Source organism: Protopterus annectens, chromosome 14.part0 (genome assembly GCF_019279795.1).
Source record: "Protopterus annectens isolate FY-2018-M chromosome 14.part0, PAN1.0, whole genome shotgun sequence".
Taxonomy (NCBI): Eukaryota; Metazoa; Chordata; order Ceratodontiformes; family Protopteridae; genus Protopterus; species Protopterus annectens.
Window position 1 is genome coordinate 50,715,700 of NC_056748.1, and position 25,660 is coordinate 50,741,359.

Consider the following 25,660-nt stretch of genomic DNA (forward strand, 5'->3'; position numbering starts at 1 on the left):
AGTTGCTGTGGGCTCTCCTCCACCGGCTGGGACTCAACCTCCCTCAAAAATGCCAGAGGAGAGAGAGTCTTCTAGGGAGCGAGAAAAGAAGGAGAGGCACAGGGAGAGGCACCACAAACGGAGAGCTGAAACTTCTAGTTCGGCTCCTCCATCCAAGCGGGCCTCTCCTGTGCCTTCTAGCTTCCCTCCTCCTCGGCTCCACTCCCCTCGGTTCTCTCCTGGGCCCGAGGAGGAGGAGGCTAGCCCTTCAACGAGGTCCCCAAGGCGGCTCTCTAGATCCGCTTCGGTGGCCTCGACCAGATCCACCTTTTCCATGAGTGAAGCAGACATGGACCGGATGATGAGGAAATTCATCCAGGCCCAAATGCAAATGGGAGTGCTCCTAGCCCCCCCCCCATCCGGGAGGGGCTTCGATCCCTTTTTTCGCCCCTTTGGCTCCTTCTCCGACCCACACCATGGGTTCGGAGCTGTCGGCGCCGGGCAGAGTTGGATCCGGGGGTGGGTCGGATCCGATAGGTCGGCGCACCTCGGATCCGTCCCATCCCTTGAGTGCTTCGGGTACTTCGGACCCGACCTCTCGGAGCCGAGGACCGAGCCTCGGATCCGAGGGAGCTGGTGTGTCTTCGGCTCCGTCTAGGTCGGAGCACACCGGTCTCTCGGATCCGACGGTCTCGGCTCCGGCTCCGATCCGTGCGTCGGATCCGAGTGGGGGTCGGCTCTCGGGGTTTAGAGAAGCTGGCTCCCCCTCGGCCTTCGACGTAGTGGAAAGGGCACTGTTGAGGACTTCCGGACCCCCGGTCCCTGCCACGGCTCCATCCCGCGCTCCCTTGCAGTTGGGCCAGGCCCCCACCAGCCGGTCCCAGGGACAGCCCGCCTCGATGTCCCAAGTAGTTCCCTTGGAACATCCAGCTGCGGAAGAGTACTCCTCGGACAGCCCCCCCGAAGAAGTACCTCGGAAGCGTAAGTGCAAAAGGAGGCACATGGACTCCCCCGAGTCCGTTACCGAAGACACAGACTTGGATGAAGGGGAAGGCTCCCCAAGATCACCCCCTGAGGACGTCTCATTTGGAGACATTATGGAAATGTTGAGGATCAGGGGGGGGTGGTCTGCCCCCAAGGCCTCCTCAGACGAGTCTGTGTTCTTGGAGGCATTCAAGGCGGGCCCATCTACCTCTTGGGTGTCCCCTCCTGCCGATCCTCTGGTGGACCTTATATCCATCAGAGCATGGAAGGATCCGGACACCGTTGAGCCTGTACCCAAGCGTCCTGACCGTATCCTTTCCCCTCCGGCGGACCGCACTCACTGGAGCAAAGGCCCCCCAGTAGATGCCATGATGATGGCTGCAGCCACTAAGAGGGAATTGGCCCAGGAGAGTCCCTCTATGCATCCTCCGGGCAAGGAGTCCCGCTCGATGGATCGCATTGGGAAGCGAGTTTTCAGTTCAGCAACCTTCTCTTTGAGAGCTGAACTACATGGCACCCGCCATCAGGATGCAGCGGGATCTGATTAAAGAATACGCTGCATCTCCCCCAGAGTCCATGTCGGGTGAGGATAAGCAGGTATACTCCACCCGAATGGCCACTCTTAGAGCAGTTTCTAATACATCTATGCGGCTGCTTTCTCACGCTACCGAGGGAGCCGCTAGAGCCAGCGGAGCAGGCCTAGTCATGAGGCGGCAGGCCTGGCTCCGCCACTGTGATTTCGCAGAGCCCTTCAAGGCGACTTTCGCGAATGCCCCCTTCGATGGTTCTGCCTTGTTTGGCAAATCTGTTCGCGAAACATTAGTCCAGAGCGAGAAGGACGGGAAGACGCTGTCTGCCGTCGGAGTCCGCTTCTCAGCTCCCCAGAGGTCCTTCTCGAAGAACCAAAAGGGACAGAAGAAGATGTGGTTCCGGAAGTCGCAGCAGTCCCAACCTGCTCCGGATAACCAGTCCTTCCGTGGCAGAGGAGGATGGGGAGGTCGCCGTCCTAGAGGCAGGGGGGCTCCTAGCAACTTTGGGTCCAGAGAACCTTTCTCTGATAGACCCACGCAGCAGCCCTGAAGGGTTGCCCGACTGTCCGTCTCTGGAGGCAGTCGGGGGGCGTTTTTCGAGGCACCTAACTTCTTGGGAGTCCATCACAACAGACCGTTGGGTGCTTCGCGTGATATCCAGAGGTTATACAATTCCCCTTTTCAAAGTTCCCAGATCTCGCAGCCTCCCAGATGTTCCACCCGACCAAAGGGAGGCAGCAGCTATCGAAATCGGACAGCTGCTAGAAAAAAGAGCTATCCAGTGCGTCCCCCCAGATCTAACCGGGTCAGGGTTTTACTCCAGGTTCTTTTTAGTGCCAAAGAAAACGGGGGACTTAAGACCGATCTTAGATCTTTCCCTGCTGAACCTGTCAGTAACCAAGCAAAAGTTCCGGATGGTCACCCTTCAATCTATACTCCCCCTCTTGAGGGAGAACGACTGGATGTGCTCCATCGACCTCAAGGACGCGTACTACCACATTCGCATGGACAGACGGTCCAGGAGGTTTCTTCGCTTCCGGCTGGGAGCCAGTCATTATCAGTTCAGGGTCCTTCCCTTTGGTCTCACCTCAGCCCCCAGGGTGTTCACCAAGGTTCTAGCTGTAGTAGCAGCCCACCTGAGGCTCCAGGGATTACAGGTCTTTCCGTACCTGGACGACTGGCTCCTAACGGCATCATCAAGGCATCTCCTGTGCTCAGCCAGGGACTACTTCCTGCGTATAGCCCCAAGGCTGGGCATCACTGTCAACTGGGAGAAATCTTTACTGCACCCCACACAAGTTATAGATTTCATAGGAGGAAGACTAAACACCAGGTCAATGCGAGCCTTCCTCACCCCAGACAGAATTTCCAACCTGAAGTGTCATGTCGCAGCGGTCCTGCAACCATTTCCGACAGCAACTTCGGTCCTGAGGGCCCTAGGTTCGATGGCGGCAGCTATCCTGCTTCTTATTCATGCGCGCCTACGCATGAGGGTTCTTCAATGGACCCTTCAAGTTCAGTGGTCCCCTCTCTGTTCCTCTCTCAACACTCCGATAGCGGTCAGCAAAGCATGCAAGGATTCCCTTCTTTGGTGGCTTCAATCTCCAGAGCCTCTGACAGGGAGACCTTTTTGTGCAGCATTTCCCCGAGCCACAGTGACCACGGACGCTTCTTGCCTCGGGTGGGGGGGGGGCATTCTGCGGGAAAGATTGTCCAAGGCACGTGGAACTCCACAGAGACTTTGTTGCATATAAACGTCCTGGAAATGAGGGCAGTACTTCTAGCGTTGCAAGCACTTCACCACGTTCTTCCTTCAGGGACTATTGCGATCCAGACGGACAACATGTCAGTAGTCTGGTACATCAACAAACAAGGAGGAACCAGGTGCTATCCCCTTTGTCGAGAGGCCATGAGAGTCTGGGAATGGGCAATTTCCACCAAACGCTTTCTTGTAGCAACGCACATTCCGGGAAAATCCAACATCCTTGCGGACAAACTCAGTCGCATCATTCTTTCCCCTCACGAGTGGTCTCTCAATCCTCAGGTAGTGAAGAAGATTTTTGCCGTTTGGGGGGCAACCCTGTTGCGATCTTTTTGCCTCTCACTCAAACGCCAAATGCGACAATTTCTTCGCTCTGCTTCCCCCACCAGGGGAATTCCCGAGAGACGCGCTGGTGCTTGCTTGGCCTCCCGGTCTCCTTTATGCCTACCCCTCCACTACCTCTAATGCAGAGGCTTCTGCAGAAAGCCAACAGTTTGGGGAGCAGAATGATTCTCATTGCCCCGTTCTGGCCTCGTCAACCCTGGTTCCCCTTTGTATGGTCTCACAAAGTGAATCCACCCTGGATTCTGGATCCGATTCCGGATCTCATCTCCCATCCTCTGGGAATTTCGGTCCCCAATCTACGCACCCTGAAATTGACAGCTTGGCTGCTCCAGTTCCATCCTTGATTAGGACTCCCGGTATCTCGTCACCGGTCAAGGCCATTCTAGTGGCAGCTCATAAACCTTCCACTAGGCAGGTTTATCGGAGTAAATGGAAGAGATTCTCTATTTGGGCGGTCCAGAAAAGTTTGGATCCTTTTTCAGCACCTATGTCAGCAGTGCTGGATTTTTTAACAGACCTCTTTCATCAAGGGGCAAGTTCTTCCACGATTAAGGTACAATTGGCAGCCATCTCTCATTATCACATTGGCCATGAGACAGCTCCCCTTATGATGGCGAAATTGTGCAAAACCTTTCTTAAAGGGATTTTTTTGTTGAGGCCTCCAGTCAAAGACATTGTACCACCTTGAGACCTATCTTTAGTTCTGCAAGCCCTTACTGCTCCTCCCTTCGAGCCTGCAGTGTCTACAGACCTGAAGTACCTTTCCTGGAAGACTGCCTTCTTAGTAGCGATCACTTCAGCCAGAAGAGTGTCTGAACTTCAGGCTTTATGCGTCAAGTTGCCTTACCTTTCCTTCTTTCCAGATAGGGTGTGCCTCAGGACCAATCCATCTTTTCTTCCAAAGGTCGCTTCAGAATCTAATATCAACCAATCAATCAACTTACCTGTGTTTTTTCCCAAGTATTCAAACAAAGGAGAATACAAACTGCATTCCTTGGATGTTCATAGACAATTACGATTTTTTATTCACAGAACAGCTGGTCACAGGCAATCAGATCAGCTGTTCGTCTCCTTTGCTAAATTTGCTTTGGGTAAAGCAGTTTCTAAAGTCACACTATCGAGGTGGATTGCTAATTGTATTCTGCAGGCTTATGACACTTCAGGTAGACCTGCTCCTCAGAGGGTTACGGCTCATTCTACTAGGGCAGTCTCCACGTCAGCCACCTTTAAGTCCCGTGTGTCATTGGATGATATCTGCGTGGCAGCCACTTGGGCCTCACCTCATACCTTTATTTCTCATTATAAGGTGGATGTTGTTTCCAGAGGAAGAGCATCCTTTGGCTCAGCGGTGCTCCGAAACATCCTTCCATGACGGCCGCCCAAGATTCAGGTAGCTGGGGACTCTGTCCCACAGGTTGCAGACAAATGAAGTCTGCCTACTTCAGATTTAGAAGTTATGTACTCACCATAACGTTCCATCTGAGTAGGTGACTTCATTTGGATGCAACCGACCCCCCCTCCATCCCCCTGACCTTTATACAGCGAGTATTTTTTTGCTTTGTTCGGTTACTGTTGTCAGTATTATATAGGCAAACTCAATCTGAGGTCAGTCAGGGATTGGCAAGGGGTTATGGGTAGAGGGAGGAGCTAGGAGCTCGGAGCCTAAGCTTTTGAAATGCCGGCTCGGATCCGAGGTCGGATCCGATACCCACAGGTTGCATCCAAATGAAGTCACCCACTCAGATGGAACGTTATGGTGAGTACATAACGTCTAATTCTCCACGTCTGATGGTGTCAACCAGTCGTTCCAAGGTTGAGCACCCTAAGGGCAAAAGGAATAAAGAAAAACAACCCAGGCTTAGGGCCTCGGGTGACAATCGCTTTCTGTCAGCTAGTCTTCCAAGGCTTATGATCGCTGAAGAAGAGATTTCCACAGCCCCTTCCACATCTGAGGTGATGGCGCAGGCATCTATCGAGACCCATTAGGAGTCCGATATGCCATAGGGTCCTTTAGCTTCCTCTTAGGCCTTTGACTTGGTTTGTCGGTTGGGTCCGGGACTGCTCAACAGCCCTTGGCTACCAATGAATGCACTTTAACCTGTGATGCTTCTTTGCGGCATCAGCCAACATTAACTGCACTTTCTTCTCGAGAGACTGGGGTTAGAATTGGGGACATACTTAGGCCCAAACCAAGAGCCATGTCAAAGAAGGGATTTTCCTCTGGGTTTATACCTAGGCCTACTCGCTCCCACACGCAGGGTTATCAGCAGGATTTGGTTAGGTTAGATGAAGGTTTAATTTCTCTGGTCAAATCCAGACAACCACCTATTGTGTTTTTCCCATGGAAAAGGAAAAAGAAACCTACACCAGATGTCCTTTCTGACCCTTTCGAATCTGCTGAAGATTTTGACTAGGAGGAGTCTGTTTTTGATGAAGGACCCTCCCTGACATCCTTTGAGGAGTCAGATTCTGAAAAAAAACTGGCTTCTGCCCCCCCAAGGATATTACCTTTGGGGAAACTTTTCATGCCATGAGTGAGCATTTCCAGGAGGAAGCCCAGGATTACCTGCAATCCAAAAAAAGGATTAGGGAGTACTTTGACCTGCCAGAGCACAAGCCTCTTGCCATTCCTCAAGTTTTAGAGGTGGTAGAGGATGTTTTCTTGGATTCCTCTTGGAATCCTGTTGCCCTTACTCCAGCTCCTCGAAAAAACAGACTGATAAATATCTGTTTAGGAACCCCTCTGCTAATCCAGAGGTTGTGACCCCAAGACCTGAAAGTGCTAGAGCCAGTCCCTCCAAAAACCCTCTGCCAACTGATAAAGAGAGTAGGGCTATTGAGAGATTCGGCAAAAAAGTTTACACCTCTGACACCTTAGCTGTGAGGGTTCTTAACTGTTGACCAAGTATCAGCAGACCATTCTGAATCAGTTGAAGCAAACAATTACTACTGCTGAGGACAAGAATCTTTCCAAAGAGTTACTGGACCATTGTCACTCCAACTGTCAAGTTGCTAGGCATTCCTTACACTGTGGCTATGATGTTATGGAGGCTTCCGGCCAGACTGCAGCCACTGGTTCTGCTATTAAAAGACACGCATGGCTAAGGGAGCAGTCCTTCCCTGAGCATGTCAAGTCAAATCTTTTTGATGCCTCTTTGGACAAGAATTTCCTCTTTGGTCCCAAAGCTGAGGCTGTAGTTAAAAAAAATGGAAGACCAAGCTAAATCCATGCAAACTGTTAAAGACTTCTTTCAGGTTTAGCCCCCTAAATTTAGTAGGAGCTACCCCACTAAACATTGGTCCTTTCCTTTGTAATCCAAAAACAGGCAGAGAAAGCCTTGTAGGGAAAGGACACAAAGGTAACAGCAACAACTGCAAAGACTCGGGCAGTGGACCGCGCACACTTCCAGGCAAGGGAGTTCTAGGCCACAGGCCCCTGGCAAGACAGCAACAATGACTCATCCATCCCAATCTCACCCTCAGTTTCTGCTGGATCCAAAGTTCAGAATGTTAACTCTTCAAAAGCTTTCACCCATGATAGCTCCTCAGGCCTTTATGTTCACCCTGGATTTAAAAGGTGCGTACTTGCACATTCCCATAGAGGAATCACACAGAAGCTTTTTACACTTCAGAGTAGGTACCAGTCGCTATCAGATGTTCTTCGTGTTTCACTGTTGCAGTCATCACACTTGGGTTATCTGCCTGCAGGTAGCCCTAAGTCGGCCCGAATACCAGAGTCTTGGGATTTCTGCGTCGGATGCTGTCGCCTCTTCCATGACGTCAGGTCGTCAGGGGTATAAAACATGTAGCCGATGCCATTACATCAGTCTTTCTTGCCGTGCGGTGCCCGAAGCAGAAGCAGTTCGCAAGTGCCGGTCGGCCACTACCTGAAATTTTCTTTTTTCGAGTTTCAAACCTGAAGTCTTCAAAAAGATAAGTACCCCATTGGGGATCCTTTTTTCTTACTCTAACTGATGTCAGAAAAAATTAACAATGGTTTTGCCTGTGGGAAGCAAATATCTCAAAGAGATTTTCATTCTTACTGCGTCACCTGTTTAGGCCCAGATCACGACGTCCCTTACTGTTGGTTTTGTGCCTTGTTCAACGCCCAAACTATTCGTCGTCGGGCTATTTTTGTAGCTAAATACTTTCGTTCTCGATCTCCGTACTCCGAAATGGCTTTGTTAAGCCTTCTAACTACCGATCTTCCCATTTGGAGTCCGGTATGCTACAAGATGCTTCTTCGACTGTGGAAGCTGATGATGTCTCTACCTTGGATGGGTCTGGAGCCGCTGTGCAGGCACCGGCTTCTGCGAGTGTATTCAGGCCTACCGATTTTCATATTAAGCCAACAACTTTGTTTCAAGCTAAGAATACTGAATTCCTCAGGCCTAAAGTTCGCACTACGCATAGAAAACCAGTGACCAATGCACATTCTCAGGCTCATATGCCTCAAAAACAAATGATTAGAATGGCTGAAGACCTTATTACCTTAATTAGGGGAAATAGCCAGCCTTCCCCCTCAAAGAAACCTAGAACTGATTTTCTTTCTGATTCTTCTGATCAGGAATCTGATATCTCTGTTCCTTCTGACTACCAAGGTTTACCCTTATCTACTTATGAGGATTCTGATACAGAGGATTCCATTCCCTCTGCTTCCCCTCCAGAAGATTTTTCTTTTGGTGAAACCTTGCATACCCTTAGGAAGCATTTCTGCTGGGAAAGCCAGGACTTTTCTCGGTCTAAAAAGAGACTTCGGGAATTTTTAAACCTTTCAACACAGGCCTCTAGCTATCCTTCCTGTTCTGGAGATTGTAGATGATGTTTTCTTGGAATCCAGCCTTACCCCAGACACTTTGCCTCCAGCTCCCAGGAAACCTGACAGGTACTATAGAGTACCTGACTCTAGAACTTTAGACAGAAGGGGTAAGAAGGTATACACTTCTGCTACTTTGGCCATTAGGGCTTTAAATTGCCAGTTTCATATGTTAAAGTATCAGCAGCATATTGTGGGACTACTTAAACAGAAAATGATGTTGATTCCTGACTGTGCTGAACACAAAGATTTACAAGAGTTAATGCATTCTGCTGACCAAGTTGATAAACATGCTTTGCAATGTGGTTTTGATGCTTTAGAAGCATCTTGCAGGGCTGCTGTCACTGGGTCTGTACTTAGAAGCCATGCTTGGCTTAAGGAACAAAACTTGCCAGATCATGTTAAAGCTAAATTACTGGATGCACCCTTAAACCAAGAGTGCCTTTTTGGCAACAAAGCAGAAGAAGTCCTCAAAAGGATGGAGGAAAAAGCTAAATCTATGCAAACTGTTGAAGAATTCTTACAAGTACTGCCACCTAGATTCAGTAGGCATTGGCCTTCAAAGAACGGGTCCTCTCCAGTCCTCTCCAGGCCTTCTCAATCCAAACCCAGGAGCAGCAGACCACCAAGACTTCAGTCTCAGGCTATGCACAGATCGCAGCGGGGGCTCCCACTTCCAAAGCAGGGAGTAGTAAGCCACCCCCTTATGGAAAAATGGCACAATGACTTATTCTTAACTCTTCCAAGCCTTGCTCAACTACTTGCTCCCTTAGGAGGAAAGTTCGCCCTGCATGCAAAAAAACTGGGAACTCATTACCCAAGACAAATCGGTTTTAAACAGTTTCCCTAGGATACAGATTCCACTTCCACTCACTCCCAACCCCAAGTGGATGGCCAGACCTCCCCCCAAATCAGTGGGCGGAGGCCCAAAACCAAGTGCTCTCTCTCCTCAGTATCAGGGCTATTCAACCTGTCCCAGCAGAACAAATAGGGTTGCCACCTTTGTTCACGGCTAAAACCGGAGCCACGCCATGCCCCTCGCGTCACCAGTAACCCCGCCCGCCCCACCCCCTCTCCCGCCAACATACCGCCCATTTTGTGATGTCACGACAGCATCACTCAACGGGAACGCCCTCTTTTTTCATTCCCGCCGCCTGCTTTTGGCTGATTTGCTATGCTTTTCTGTAAGAAAAGCATAGTAAAGCAGCCGATCAACGGGAACGCCCTCTTTTTTCGCTCCCACCGCCTGCTTTTGGCTGATTTGCTATGCTTTTCTGTAAGAAAAGCATAGTAAATCAGCCAATTTACAAACTCCGATAGTCTGTTTCCTTTTTGAAATAGAATACCGGAGTTTGTACAGTGTTTTCCGGACTACCGGAGAATCAGTTTGATTTCCTGATAGTCCGGAAAAAAACCGAAGGGGTGGCAAGCCTAAGAACAAAGGGGATAAGGTTTTTATTCAAGACTGTTCCTGGTTCCTAGAAAAGAAAACTCCTGGCATCCTATCCTGGACCTGTCTATTCTCAACACCTTTCTGGTGGTTCCAAAATAAAAATGCTAACCCTTCAACAGCTTCTTCCTATGCTAGCCAAGGATGCCTGGGTGGCAACCCTAGACTTAAAAGAAGCTTACCTGCACATCCCAGTAAGAGAATCCTGCAGACAATACCTGCGCTTCAGGGCAGGCTCCATGCACTATCAATTCTCTGCATTTCCCTTTGGCTTATCTACTGCGCCCAGGGTATTCACAAAGTGACTAGCTCCAGCCATTGCATTTTGCAGGCAGAGGAATATTCAGATTTACCCATACTTGGACGATTGCCTGATTCAGGCAGAGAGTCAGGACTTGATATTACAACACCTGGCATTTGCAAAGAGACTTCTAACTTCACTGGGGTACACCATCAACGAGAAGAAATCTGTCAACAGATTGTATTCCTGGGAGCAAGCTTGAACACCGCTTCCCAGATGGCATTCCTCACTCCGGAGAAACAAGTTTTTTTGACAACCTACTGGCCACAAAAACCCAGCTGTTTGTAAGGAAAATCTTGCAAGCCCTGGGGTTCATGGCCTCTTGCATTCTGTTAATTCCATATGCAAGACTGCATATGAGGAAACGTCAATGGTATCTAAAAAGTCTGTGGTGTCAGCATTCTCAGGACCTGGAAAAAATTATTCCTATCATTCCTTGCCTAAGGGCAGAGTTCCTTTATTTGGTAGAGGCCTGCTACCACAACAAGAGACTCCCTTTCACTATACCCCCTGCCACCCAAACCCTGACAACAGACGCATCAGACTGTGCATGGGGGTCTTACATGGCAGGCCAGTGCATTCAGGGTAAATGGAACCCAAAACAGATGTACCTGCATGTCAATCAAAAAGAAATGTTAGCTGTACAGAATGCTCTGACAGCCTTTAAAGACCTTATTCTTCCAGGACAGCTCTTGGTAAAGACAGACACCACAGTTATGTTGTACATAAACAAGCAGGGGAACCCATTCCGCAGACTAGCCATGACTCTGTGGAACACAGCTTTGAGCTACCAAGTGAACCTACAAGCTCAATTCCTGCCAGGCAATCTAAATTCACTGGCAGACGACTTAAGCAGAAATCTCATGGACCCACACGAATGGAAACTGGAACCCAAAATATTCAAGCTCTTTATGGGGGACACCAGAGGTAGACCTGCCTCCCCTCAGAACTACCAATTGAACAAATTCTGCACCAGAACTCCCCACAGTCAAGCTTGGAAAGTGGATACCCTGTCCTTTACCTGAGAAAGCCTCTCGGTTTATGCCTTTCCCCCTCTGCCTCTCCCCTCGAATGTTCTACTAAAGATCAAACAGGACAAGCCAAGGACAATACTGATTGCACCAGACTGGCCACGCCAGCACTGGTACCCCCTTTTGAGCAGTCTGACAGTGCTACAACCATGGCACCTGCCTCAGACCCCTTCCCTGCTGTCCCAGCAGGCGGGAAAGATTCTGCACCCTCAGCTTCATACCGTGAACCTTGCAGCCTGGCTGATTCCCTGAGCTCACCTCTAGCAACCCACAGTAAGCAGGTGCTGGATGTAATTCCTGAGGCAAGGAGGCCTAGTCCTAGAAAATCCCATTCAGAAAAGTGGAAAAGATACTGTTCCTGGAGCCAGGCTCAGGGGATGGGCACAATGGTGCCCAGCTTACCTCATATTCTTGAATATTTAACAGACATGCTCCACAAGGGCCTATCTTTCTCTTCAATTAAGATTCATGCTGCAGCCATTTCAGCACATTATAATACTGAGCCAGCCTTCTTCTCTCATCCCCTGCTAAAACATTTCCTTAGAGGGGCCAAAAATTCAAGACAACCCCCCCCCCCCAGGAGTGCTTCCTCTCCAGCATGGGACCTTAACTTTGTATTGGAAAAACTCACTCTTCCCCCCTTTGAACCAGCTGCTACAGCAGAGTTGAAATTCCTTTCTTGGAAAGCAGCCTTACTTCTAGCCATCACTTCAACAAGAAGAGTGTCTGAACTGCAGGCCATCTTGGCATCTTGGCAGTGGAACCCTTCATTATCTTCCATGCAGACAGGGTTTCCCTCAGGACTAATCCATCCTTTCTGCCCAAGGTGGTGTCTAGTGTGGCTCTTAACCAGTCTATTCATTTGCCTACTTTTTTCCCTAATCCTCAAAGTAAAATGGAAAGGATACTGCATTTTCTGGACATGCACAGACAGCTTAGATTCTATTTGGACAGGACTAAGCCTCTCAGAAAATCTGACCAGCTGCTAGATGTTCTTCGTGTTTCACTGTTGCAGTCATCACTTTTGGGTTATCTGCTTGCAGTAGCCCTCAGTCAGCCTGATTAACAAAGTCTTGGATCCTGCGTCGGGTACTGTCCCTTCTTCCATGATGTCAGGTCGTCAGGGGTATAAAACATGCAGCTGACACCATTACATCAGTCTTTCTTGCCATGCAGTGCCCGAAGCAGAAGCAGTTCGCAAGTGCTGCTCGGCCGACTCCTGAAATTTTCATTTTCAAGTTTCAGAACCAAAGTCTTCAACTAAAGCTAAGTACTCCGTTGGGGAAACTTTTTCTTGCTCCTTTCCGATTTTCAGTAAAGCACCATGAAAACCTACCCCACAGGGGATAAGATCACATTCCACCAGGGCTGCGTCTGCCTCTACAGCATTTCTCAGAGGAGTCCCTACCAGGGAAAAGATGCTACCTGGAGCTCTGTACATACTTTCACCAACCATTGCCACCTGCCTATCTTTTCTAAATCCAGAGCTGGATTTGCCACAGCATTCTTACAGGGCCTGATTGCTGGCCCTAATACTCTTTAACTACCTCCATGCTTCCTTAGCTTTGGGGAATCAACCCAAATGTGATGACTGCAACAGCGAAACACAAAGAACATAGAACAGTTGTGTACACTTAATATAAATGTATATGTTCGAGCGTATTTACTGTTGCAGTCCTGGTTACCCTCCCTCCAGCCCCCTGACTCCTCTTGACTTTTACCTTTCCTTCTTATTTGTCATATTATATCGTGTGTATTTGCTTTTTGCTGGGGATGTTCCATACCATATAATTGCTTCCTATTGTGGGGGCACCTGACATCTGAGGCAAGAAAAACTGATGTAATGGCGTCAGCTGCATGTTTTATACCATTGACGAACTGACGTCATGGAAGAAGCAACAGCATCCGATGCATAAAAATGAAGACTCTGGTATTCAGGCTGGCTGAGGGCTACCTGCAGGCAGATAACCCAAATGTGATGACTGCAGCAGTGAATACACTTGAACATCTACATTTATGGTAAGTGTACACAACTGTACTTTCAACACCTGGCATTTGTAAAAAGACTCCTAACTTCACTGGGATATACCATCAACGAAAATAAATCACAACTAGTGCCCAGTCAAAAAATTGTATTCCTGGGAGCAAGCTTGAACACAACTTCTTAGATGGCATTCCTCACTCCAGAAAAGCAGGTTTATTTGACAAACTACTTCAAACTATTGGCCACCAAAACCCAGCTATCTGCAAGGAAAATACTGCAAGCCCTAGGGTTCATGGTCTTATGCATTCTGCTAATTCCATATGCAAGACTGCATATGAGGAAACTTCAGTGGTACTTAAAAAGTCTCTGGTGTCAACATTCTCAAGACCTGGAAACAGCTATTCCTATCATACTTTGTCTAAGGGCAGAGTTCCTTTGGTGTGCAGAAGCATGCAACTACAACAAGGGACTCTTTTCACTCAACCCCTCACCGCCCAAACCTTGTCAACAAACGCATCAGACTATGCATGGGGGGCTCACATGGCAGGCAAGTGCATTCAAGGCAAATGGAGCCCAGGACAAATTCTCCTGCATATCAATCAAAAAGAGATGCTAGTTGTATAGAACGCTCTGACAGCCTTCAAATACCTTATCCTTCCAGGACAGCCCCTGATAAAGACAGACAACACCACAGTTATGTGGTGCATAAACAAGCAGGAGGGGAACTCATTCTTACCCACTCTACATGTTAGCCATGGCCCTGTGGAACACAGCCTTGAACAACCAAGTGCACCTACAAGCTCAATTCCTGCCAGGCAAACAAAATTCACTGGCAGATGACTTAAGCAGAAATGTACTACACCCACACTGGTGTTAACTGGAACCCAACTCATTCAAACTTCTAATCCAGAGGTGGGGGACACTGGAGGTGGACCTCTTGACCTCCCCCCAAAACCACCAATTGGGCAAATTCTGCACCAGGAACCCTCACAGCAGGGCCTGGAAGGTGGATGCCCTATCCTTCTCATGGGAAAACCTGTCCATTTATGCCTTTCCCCCCTCTGCCCCCCTCTCAAAAGTACTACTCAAGATCAAACAGGACAGGCAAGGGCAATCCTTTTTGCCCCAGACTGGCCATGCCAGCACTGGTACCCACTCCTACGTAGTCTTGACAGCAGTGCCACCCTGTCACCTACATCAGACAGCTTCCCTGCTGTCTCAGCAGGAAGGACAGATTTTGCATCCACAGCTGTAAACCCTAAACCTTGCAGCCTGGCTTATCCCCTGAATCCATCACCAGCCACCCTCAGCAAACAGGTGCTGGATGTCATCCTTGAGGCCAGGAGGCCTAATACTAGGAAATCCTATGCTGAAAAGTGGAAAAGATATTGTTCTTGGAGTCAGTCTCAAGGAAAGGACACAGCTGTGCCCACCTTCCCCTTACCTCAAATCCTTGATTACCTAGCAGAGCTGCTCCACAGAGGGCTATCCTTCTCATCCATTAAGATTCATGCCTCTGCCATCTCAGCTCATTATAATACTGAGCCACCTCTCTCTTTTCTCACCCTCTCATCAAACAGTTCCTGAGAGGGGCTAACAATTTAAGGCTCCCTAGGAGAGCTCCCACCTCTGACTGGAACCTTAACTTTGTACTGGAAAAGCTTATGCTTCCCCCTTTTGAACCTGCTGCTTCAGCAGAGTTAAAATTCCTCTCTTGGAAAACAGCCTTGCTTCTAGCCATTACTTCAGCAAGAAGAGTGTCTGAGGTGCAGGCACTAATGGCTGTGGAACCCTTCATTATTTTCCATGCCGACAGGGTTTCCCTCAAGACAAATCCATCCTTTATGCCCAAGGTGGTATCCAGTGTGGCTCTAAACCAATCCATCCATTTGCCAACCTTCTTCCCTAATCCTCAGAATAAAGGGGAAAGGATCCTGCACTCCTTGGACGTGCACAGACAGCTCAGGTTCTACCTTGACAGTACTAAACCTTTCAGATAATCTGGCCAGCTGCTAGTCAGCTTTGCTACAGGGGCAGAAGGCAAGGCCATTTCAAAACAAACAGTTTCCAAATGGATAGCATACTGCATCCATTTATGCTACAAGCACCATGAAAAACCTACCCCACAGGGGATCAGAACACATTCCACTAGGGCTACTTCAACCTCTACAGCATTTCTCAGGAGAGTCCCTACCAGAGACACCCTGGAAGCTGCAACCTGGAGTTCTGTACACACCTTCACCAAGCATTACCACTTACCTATTTTTTCTAAATCCAGAGCTGGATGTGCTACAGCAGTCTTACAAGGCTTGCTAGCCAGCATTAACACTTCTTGACTGCCTCCACCCTTCCTCAGCTTTGGGAATCAACCCAAGTGTGATGACTGCAACAGTGAAGCATGAAGAACATAGTACAGTTGTGTACACTTACCATAAATGTAGATGTTCGAGTGTATTCACTGTTGCAGTCCTGGTTTCCCTGCCTCCAGCCCCCTGGTTTTCTCTATCCTTTCTACCTATCCTCTTTATGGCCATCTTTTATGGCAGGGTTATTTTCTTTTTACTGGGGGTGTTCCATACCATTTAATAGCTTACTAATTTGGGGGCTCCTGAGATTTGGGTCAAGAAAAACTGATGTAATGGCGTCAGCTGCATGTTTTATACCCGTGAAGATCTGACGTCATGAAAGAGGCAACAGCATCTGATGCAGAAATCCCAAGACTCTGGTATTCGGGCCTACTGAGGGCTACCTGCAGGCAGATAACCCAAGCTTGATGACTGCAACAGTGAATACACTCGAACATCTACATTTATGGTAAGTGTACACAACTATACTTTTTCTACACTGCCCTGTGGCTTGTCTGCAGCTCCCATGGTCTTCACAAAGTGCTTAACCCCTCTAATCACCTTTTGTAGTTCCAGAGGGATCCAAATCTGCCCCTACCTGGACGATTGCCTAATACAAGCCACGTATCTGTCAAAGCTCCATTTAAGTCTGGGGTTCACCCAGAATCTCTTGACCTCCCTGTGCTTCACCATAAATCAACACAAGTCAAACATTGAACTCTCCACCAGAACTGTATCCCTGGGGGCTCTTCTGGACTCATCCCTTCAGAAAGTCTTCTTACCTCCAGACAATGTCTGTTTTCTGACTCAGTACTTCCAAAAGATCATGCAGAGATAATGCCTGACAGCCAGAGAATTCCTCAGAGCAGTGGGCTAAATGGCATTTTGCATCCTCATAGCTGAGTGTAACTGCGTATAAAGTTACCTTGGCCAGGCTGCAGATGAGGAAGTTCCAGTGGTACCTCAAAATGTGTTGTACCACCACAATCACAACCCCTTTCAACCAAAGTACGGTTAATCCCTTGCTTCAAGGAGGAATTTGCATGATGGGAACAAGCTTGTGCCCAGAATCAGGCCCTTTCTTTCAGGTTCACTCCCCAGGAGCAAACCATCATCAGAAACGCCTCAGAGATAGTCTGGGGGGCTCATTTCATTCACTTCCAAACACAAGGAAAGTGGGGAAATCAGTTCAGGGACAAACACTAAACTTGAAAAAGCTTATAGCAAGTCAAAAATGCCTGGTAGCTTTCAGAGAAAAATGGAAACCAGGGATCCTATTAGTAAACACAGACACCACCACAGTCATATGGTACATAAACAAGCAGGGGAGCACTCAATCCTACCCTGTCTGTTGCCTAGCAGTGCAAGTTTGGGAGACCGCTCACTCACTGGTGTTACAACTTTTGGCACAGTAATAGCTTCCAGGTGCTCAAAACATTCTAGCAGATCACCTCAGCAGAAACCTGATGTACCCCACAAGTGGCTTCGTCATCAGGAAACATTTGTCAGCATATCCAAGAAATGGGGAGTCCCCCATATAGCCCTGTTCTTCCCAACCAAGGAAAATGCCCAACTGAAAAGATTTTGCTCCTGGAGCAACCTACTCTCGGCTAGGAAGACAGATGCCTTTTCTTTCCCTTGGACTCACCTTTTCATCTCTGCATTCCCTCCTTCCGTCCTCAGGTGTTTCTAAAAATAAGGGAAGAGGGGGCCAGTGGCAATACTGATAGCCCCACACTGGCCTGGGGAGCACTGGTATCCTCTGCTACTCAACCTAACCAATGAGAATCCAAGACAGTTATCTCAGAGAGTGGACCTTCTGACTTAGGACAAGAGAAAGATTGTACATTCTAGCCTGCAGATGCTCATACTGTCAGCCTGCATAATTCCACAGCATCCTGGACCCAACCCTGCCCTAAGCAAGCAGGTTCAAGACATCCTTAAAGAGGTCAGAAGGCCTAGTACTAGGAAATCTTACTCAGCTAAGTGGAGAGGGTTTTCCATTTGGTGTCAACAACAGGGCCACAATCCTTTCTTAGTCAAGCTAACATTCTAAATTACCTGGCTAATCTGGTTGACAAGGACCTATCCTGTTCCTCCATTAAAATTCATGCCTCTGCCATTTCGGCCCATATCCCTGTTCTTCTTCCTGTCTTTTCACACCCCATTCTCAGATGCTTTCTTAGGGGAATGATTCACATCAGGCCTCCCAGGAGACAACCTACCCCTTCATAGGACCTTAGTTTTGGAAGAACTGACCCTGCCTCCTTTCGACAGCTTCTTCTGACTTAGTTTTTAACTTGGAAAACTGTCCTTTTTGCGGGCTGTCACTTCTGCTAGAAGAGTCTCTTAGCTGCAGGCTCTCATGGTGGTGGAGCCCTTCCTCATCTTCTATTCAGACAGTCTCTCCCTCAGGACTAACCCTTCCTTTATGCCCAGGCTGGTGACACACACATCCTTGAATCATGCAGTACATTGCTGACCTTCTTTCCCAGCCCTCAGAACCAGGGGGAAAGAATCCTTTATTCCTTGGATGTTCATAAGCAGCTCCATTACTATCTTGACAAAACTAAAACTTTGAGAAAATCATATCAACTTTTTGTGGCCTTTGGCACCAGTTCTGAAGGAAAACCATTTTCCAAACAGACTTATCTCCAAGTGGATCTGTTGTATCTCATTTTGTTACAGCCGTTATGGTAAGAAGCCACCTGAGGCTGACAGGGCTTACTCTACTAGAGCTACTGCAACCTGTACTGCCTTTCTAAAAGGAGTCTCTACCAAGAACATTCTGGAAGGTGCTACCTGGTCATCTGTGCATACTTTCACCAAACACTACCACTTATCAGCCTTTTGCAGGTCCATAGCAGGATTTGCCACTGACATTCTGCAGGCCATCCTGTTTTCTCCCTAATCTACCTTCCACCCTCCTTTTCAGCTTTGGGAATCATCCCACAAGTCAGGAGTGCAGCAGTGAAACATGAAGGACATAGTCCAGTTGAGTACACCTACCATAAATGTAGACGTATTCAGTGTTGCAGTCTTCTTTTTTTCCCTCTTTCCCCCTTAGCCTACAGGGTAGTCTGGTACAAACTTCTTCTCAAGCCAAGGTCATCTGTGCATACTTTCACCAAACACTACCACTTATCAGCCTTTTGCAGGTAAATAGCAGGATTTGCCACTGACATTCTGCAGGCCATCCTGTTTTCTCCCTAATCTACCTTCCACCCTCCTTTTCAGCTTTGGGAATCATCCCACAAGTCAGGAGTGCAGCAGTGAAACATGAAGGACATAGTCCAGTTGAGTACACCTACCATAAATGTAGACGTATTCAGTGTTGCAGTCTTCTTTTTTTCCCTCTTTCCCCCTTAGCCTACAGGGTAGTCTGGTACAAACTTCTTCTCAAGCCAAGGGAACCCCCCTTTTTTCCCTTTCCCTTGCTTAGGTTCTTTACTTTAGGACCCATATTGGGGGCTCCTGCCTTTGGGGGGGGGAAGAAAAAAGTGAAATCATGATGTTGGCTGGCTGTGTATATACTTGAGCATACTGATGTCGCTAAGGGCATCCGCCAGCTCTTGGAGGAGGAAGATTTTTTTTTTTTTTTTTTGTGGTAGCCAGGCTGGCCAAGGGCTATAACAGCAGGAAAGTTCACAAGTCAGGCCTGCAACAGTGAATGCACTCGAACGTCTACATTTATGGTAAGTGTACACAACTGTACTTTCTGGACCAGTGCTTGCCGTTTAAGCACTCATAAATATGCCCTACAGTTTTTGTTGTGCACTAAAGAACAACTCTGTCCTTCTTGGGACTTGAAAATGATTGAGTGGCTTGCCAAATCCCTTTGTATGAACTTACTTGTTTGGCGGCTCTAAAGTTCTTCTGTTGAAAGACTCTTTTCTCTTTGGCCATTACCTCTTCTTGCAGTATGTCTGAGTTATAGGCCCTTGTCTGCCTGTCAGAAGGATAAGGTTTCCTTTAAAACTAGCTTACATTTTTTTTCAGAAGTGAGTTAAGTGTCTGTCTTTGTTTTCTGTACTGAGGCAGAACTCAGGGATGAGAATCCTTTGCTTCTTGGGTATGGACTCTCACGATAGATTTTACTTTAGCAGATTAGATGTGAATTTCCATGTCAGAATTTACATGAGGAGGACTGAGGAGCAGTTTGTTTTTGCTACTGTAGTAAAAGGAGCTGACAGTTGCTAAGCAAACCCTGTCCAAGTGGATTAATAACTACAGTTCCTTTTGCCATCAGGAGGCTAACAAGCCTATACTGCTTATAAAGGCCAGTTCTCTGTAGGAATATTTGCTTCTGTTACTTCAGTAATCTCTCCCTTGTTGACATTTGTGCTATTGCCACTTGGTCATTTTACATCTTCATACATTACTGCTTTGTGTGTGACTCTGGAAGTTAGATGTTCTTTGGCTGCTTAATACTTAACGATACTTAATTATTCAAGGCAGTTGATCTTCTGCCTCCTGGATTCCTGGGACGGGGGCAGTTTACTTCTACTGCTTTACTGCTTGGGATTGTTTACAATCACCAACCCACTGAGGAGGGGTTTGCAGTGTTAGTTTATTTATTTCAGTTGTTCCTTTTTCAATGGTTGAGTTGCTCCTTATAAATTGGGCCAGTATATTTATATATGCTGCTAATACTGTGGATGTCTGGTCTTATTTTGCTCTCTTTCCAGAAGGTGCTATTGCATAATGTCTGGGATGAGGCAGCAAGTTGGAGAGCTTGGATTGGTCTCCTGAGTGTACACTTGATGTTGTGCTGGTGATTTAATGTAGAGTGAATCGTCAGCTCTAATCACAGGAGCACCTGAGGAAAACAGCCAAATTTATGTGGAAGAAAGGATGGACATGTCACAGACCCACAGAGGTCCCCTTTCAGTCACTTATTTTAAAACTTTATTTTGTCATTACTGAGGTCTAGAAATGGCCTCTGCTTCCCAGACAAAACTGTATGGCATAAAGGGAAGTGTTACTAATTCGCAAAACTAAAACACAAATGTTTTTCAGCCATTAAAAGCCAACATTCAGCTGTGTTTTAATATCAGTATCAGACATTGTTTTCCACTTCAAATTTTTATCTCATTCTTTGACAGGATGATATGGATTTGACAGCACTGGGATTTGATGTTGCAGAAGGAGTGAATGAACCTTATCTTCCAGGGGACTGTGGAATATTTGTTACGAAAGTGGACAAAGGAAGTATTGCAGATGGAAGGTTGAGGTAGGCAAATACCCTCAAAGTAATGAAAATTAGCCAGTAATGTTTGTTTTTCTCTGTTTTTATGTTTGTGTTTGCTTTTTTGAGAGCATCTCTGGTTTCAGTTTTTCCTAAAGAGTAATAACCAGGGTCTGTGAGGGCTGGCCTTTGCTAGACTTCATTAAGGAGCACCGTCTCTGGCAGTTTGGCCTGTGCCAGACTTCAGTACTGTGCACTATCGATGGTGGTTCTGTGCCAGACCTCCGACATGAGCAATGTCCCTCGCAGTAGGCCTGTACCACTCCTCAATAATGAGGATCATCCCTGTTGGCTAGTGTGTTCCAGACCTCAGTTAGGAGTGCCGTCCTTGTTGGCTAGTGTGTGCCAGACCTCAGTAAAGAATTCCATCCCTGTTGGCTAATGTGTGCCATACCTCAGTAAAGAGTGCCATCCGTGTTGGCTAGTGTGTGCCAGACCTCAGTAAAGAGTGACATCCATGTTGGCTAGTGTTTGCCAGATATCAGTGAAGAGTGCCATCCCTGATGGCTTGTGTGTAGCAGACCTCAGTAAAGAGTGCCATCCCTGGTGACTTGTATGCTCCACACACCAGTAAAGAATGCCATCGCTTGTCGATGACTTATGTAATGAGCACTGTCCCTGGTAGCCCAACTTTGCTATACCTGTCACTCAAAACAACAGAAATGACAACAGGGATAGACTTGCTGATGTTATTAACCCATTAATTTTTTGATTTTAGCAACAAAAAATGCTTTCCTTAGTGGTAAATGAGAACAGAATTTTTCCTGCAATTTTGTTATTTCTTCTTTGGTGTGAAATGCTTCCCAGATAAACTTAATTTCTTCATAGTGTTTTCTATACTTGAATCTACTCAAAACTTGATGTTCTTCATCTCACATTGCTGCAGTCCTTACATATGGGTAGTCCGCTGTCCTCGGTCGGCCCGAATACCAAAGTATTAGGCTGACGTCGGTCATGGGCGCCTAGATCTGACATCAGAGCGTCAGGGTATAAAAGCGCATGACCGACGTCATATCCTCAGTCTTTTTTGCCGCATGGTCCGATGCAGAAGCAGCGTTGCAAGTGCCGTTCGGCATTCTGAAATTTTCGTATTCTGAGTTTCAGACCGAAACCAAGTTGGGCTAAGTACCCCGTTGGGGAATATTTTTGTTTTTTCTTGACTCAGTTAATTCCGGATGTCAGAAAAAGTGAATAATTGTATTTCTTGTGGGAAACAGATACCGCATAGGGATTATCACTCTCTTTGCATTCCTTGTTTGGGACCGGACCACGACGTAGTCGGGTGTCGGTTTTGTGCTAGGTTTAATAAGCGCACTATAAAAAGAAGGTTAGATTGTGCTAGGTTAGTCTTTGGTAAGCGGTGTAATTATAATATGCCGTCGGATCCTCCGACGCCCGCTTCCACAAAGAAGCGCAAAGACAAATCCTTGAAACTTAGACGGGTTGATTCGTCCGTTTCAGACGCCGGACCTGCAGAAACTACAGTGGAGCAGGTGGATCCGGCTGAAGGTTCTGTTGAGTCTCAGGGGGAAACTTTGATTTTGCAGGATGTGGCCTCACAGGAGTCAGGACAAGCTGAAGGGGCCTCTCAAGTTACTGTTCTCCCTTCTATGCCTAAGGTGGTTAGGCCTTCTGCTACTATTTCTAAGGCTTCTTCTAAGGGCAGGTCTGTTTTGCCTTCCTCTGGTATCCCTCCAGGTACTTCAGGGTCTGTGCCTAAAAAGCACATGCTTAAAATGGCAGAAGATTTGATTACTTTAATTAGAGGTTCTATGCCCCCTCCTGATAAGAGGCCCAGGGTGGAGCCAGAGTTGGAAAGTTTGGATCAGGCCTCTGATGACTCAGACTCTTCTGCTGAAGATATTCAAGATTTTCCCCCTTAGTCGGATTCTGATGCAGAGGATTCCACTCCTTCTGCTGCTCCTCCAGAGGATTTTTCATTTTCAGAAACTCTGCATTCCATGAGGGAGCATTTTAAGTGGGAAGGACAGGATTTCTCTGATTCACGGAAGAGGCTTAGGGAATTCTTGTTTTTACCACAGCATAGACCCTTGGCTATACCTCCTGTTTTGGATGTTGTTCAAGATGTTTTCTCGGAGGCTTCCCTTAATCCAGATTCTTTGCCTCCTGCGCCAGTTAAACCGGACAGGTATTACAGGGTGCCTGAGGCTCATAAATAACTGTATAAGAGTCCTAGGGCGGACCCAGAAACTATTAGTCAGGGGCCTAAGGGTGTTAGAGCTTCTGTTGTAAAGAATCCGGTTCCTCTAGATAAGGAAGCTAGAGCTTTGGATAGATGGGGTAAGAAGGTGTATACCTCTTCTACTTCAGCAATGAGGGCTTTAAATTGCCAGTTTCATATGTTGAAATATCAGAATTTCCTCCTTTCTCAGCTAAAATCTAAAGTGGATGCTTTGGCAGAGGGCATAGAGTGTAAAGAATTGCAGGATTTAGTACATGTCTCTGAATAGGTGGGTAAGCATTCTTTGCAGTGTGGTTTTGATGCTGTACAGGCCTCTTCTAGGGTGGCTGCCACTGGTTCAGTTCTTCGTAGGCACGCCTGGCTTAAGGATCAGAATTTGTCCGAGCATGTTAAATCTAGAATTTTGGATGCCCCTTTACAGTCTGAAGTTTTGTTTGGTCCCCCTGTGGAGTTGGTTTTGAAGAAAATGGAAGACAAGGCTAAGTCCATGCAGACTGTTAAAGATTTTTGCAGGTGCAACCTCCAAAGTTTAGTAGAAATTGGCCTACTAAGGGGTGGACCTACCCTTCTTCTGATTCTCAGTCTAGGGGTAGATCTAGACGTGGCAGGGGCAGAGCTCAAAGTACATTCAGGCCTAGAACTTGGAGTTCACCTGCACAATCTGCAGGTGAGGGCAGGGGCCAGTCCTTTCGTAAACAGGCCCAATGATCTGCATTTTCAGCTGCCAGATTCTTCTTCCCTGGCAGCTCCTTTGGGAGGAAAGTTAGCACTCTTCAAGCAAAACTGGCTTTTAGTCACCCAGGACAAATGGGTATTGGACATTATAAACCGAGGCTACAAGTTCTATTTCCATACATTGCCTCCTTTCAAAGGCATGCCAGACGTTCCTCCTCGGCAAAGGATAGAGGCTCACAAGCAGATTTCTTTACTTCTTCAAATAGGAGCTATACAGCCAGTTCCTCTGTCAGAAGTGGGACTAGGATTTTATTCTCGCCTGTTTCTAGTGCCAAAGAAAGGGAACAAGTGGAGACCAATTTTGGATTTATCTATCCTCAACACTTATCTGGACATTCCAAAGTTCAAAATGCTGACATTACAACAGCTTTTACCTCTGTTGGGAAAAGATCACTGGATGGTAACTCTGGATCTCAAAGAGGCTTATCTTCATGTTCCTATCAGGCCCAGTTGCAGGAGGTACCTGCGTTTTCGGGCTGGAAATTTACATTATCAGATGTTATGTGATCCTATCTCGCCTACATTCTGAATGATGGGTTCGGAGCCGATCCCTCGGCTCCGACTCGGCACGCTTATGCCAAAGAGCGAAGTCTCTTATTGGCTGAGCTTACTATATCCCAGGATGCACCACTACCAGTCCCCCAGATCTCGTTTGCCGCTTCCCTGCGAAGACGTGGTCTCGAGCTGGCTGGGCTGAGTAGTTTTTATTAACTAACTTTTCTGTCAGTTTTTTGCTATTTTTGCTCACAAAAGCTGTTTTAACGGCTATCGCTAACTTTTGTGTACGATTGGATTGTAAAATTGTTGTGTGTGATTGGGTTGAGTTTGTTTTCGGCCCCTCCATCCAGGGCCTTCCCGGACTGTCAACCCTTAATACTTACAGGGTCTCTAGTGTTTCTATAGTTGGTTTAGAGTTCCCTGTCCTTTTTTTACAGGAAGTGTTTGCAGTAAGCTTAGCTTTATCATCAGCAAGAGTTTAATTGTTTACTTTCCTGTCAAAGTGAGTGTAACATCATGTCTCAAACCCCTAGGCCTTCGGGCTTTAAAAATGTTAAATGCGGGTTTAAAATGTCTATCACAGACGATCATTCGCTCTGTGTATATTGTCTCGGGGCAAAGCACTTGCAGGAGTCGTGCAGTGTATGTCACGCTTTTTCCTCAAGGGTCCTCCAGGAGAGGAAAAATAAATTGATTCTTAAGGGGTTAGTTAAACCTTCCTTTGAAGAAGCCTTGGCATCCTCTCCTGCTCCGCCAAAGAAAAGGGCTTGGTTCCGACCAGTCCGTCGGATCCGACTGCCAAGAAACTTAGGCAGGCCTCTCCTTGGCTCCAAAGACTTGAGCCGAGGTTGAAACGGTCTGCCTCGATGCCACCAGTATCGACTCCTCTGGCTTCGAGCCGATGGCTGGGGCATCGAGGCGGGTCACCGTCGGCTCCGCTGCTCGGAGCCAACAAGGGTCGCCAGCTCAGACACTTCCTCTTCGGCGCCGAAGTCTACCTCGGCACCGATGGAATCTGCTGTGAGTATTCCCTCGGCGCCGATACTCATCGAGTCGCCTCGGAGCCGGTCCCCTAGCCCTTTGGGGCCGATGGAGAGGCCTTCTCGAAACCGTTCTATTTCCTCTCGGTCTTGAGGATGTCGGATTCTGATATAGACAGGGTGCTACAAAGACTGTTCCAGTCCCCAGTCTTCCAAAATTTGTTTCGGTTCCGACCCAGCTGGTTTCGGAGCCGATGACCTTGGCCCACCCATTGCCATTCCTCCTCCGACTGCTTGGCTCCGTCGGAGCAGGTGCTGTTGGAGCGGTGGAGATCTCAGGGTCGGCTCCGACCCTTACTCCAACCGGGCCGGGTCCGAGTTTGTACGTGGACTTCTTCGGCTGGACCGGGGTGATGTTTGGGACCTATGCTTTGGTTCCGAGCCTCCCCTCGGTGCTTGCTCGGGACTT

General features: G+C 47.6%; 1 protein-coding gene across 1 annotated transcript in view; it reads left to right on the plus strand.

Annotated features, from left to right (window-relative positions):
* The window catches only part of DLG5 (discs large MAGUK scaffold protein 5), a 3,463,687-nt gene that overhangs the window by 1,218,152 nt on the left and 2,219,875 nt on the right, over nucleotides 1-25,660 (plus strand). The window contains exon 13 of the mRNA XM_044055764.1: nucleotides 20,633-20,760. Coding sequence (XP_043911699.1) covers nucleotides 20,633-20,760 — 128 coding nt within the window. The remainder of the gene's footprint in view (nucleotides 1-20,632; nucleotides 20,761-25,660) is intronic.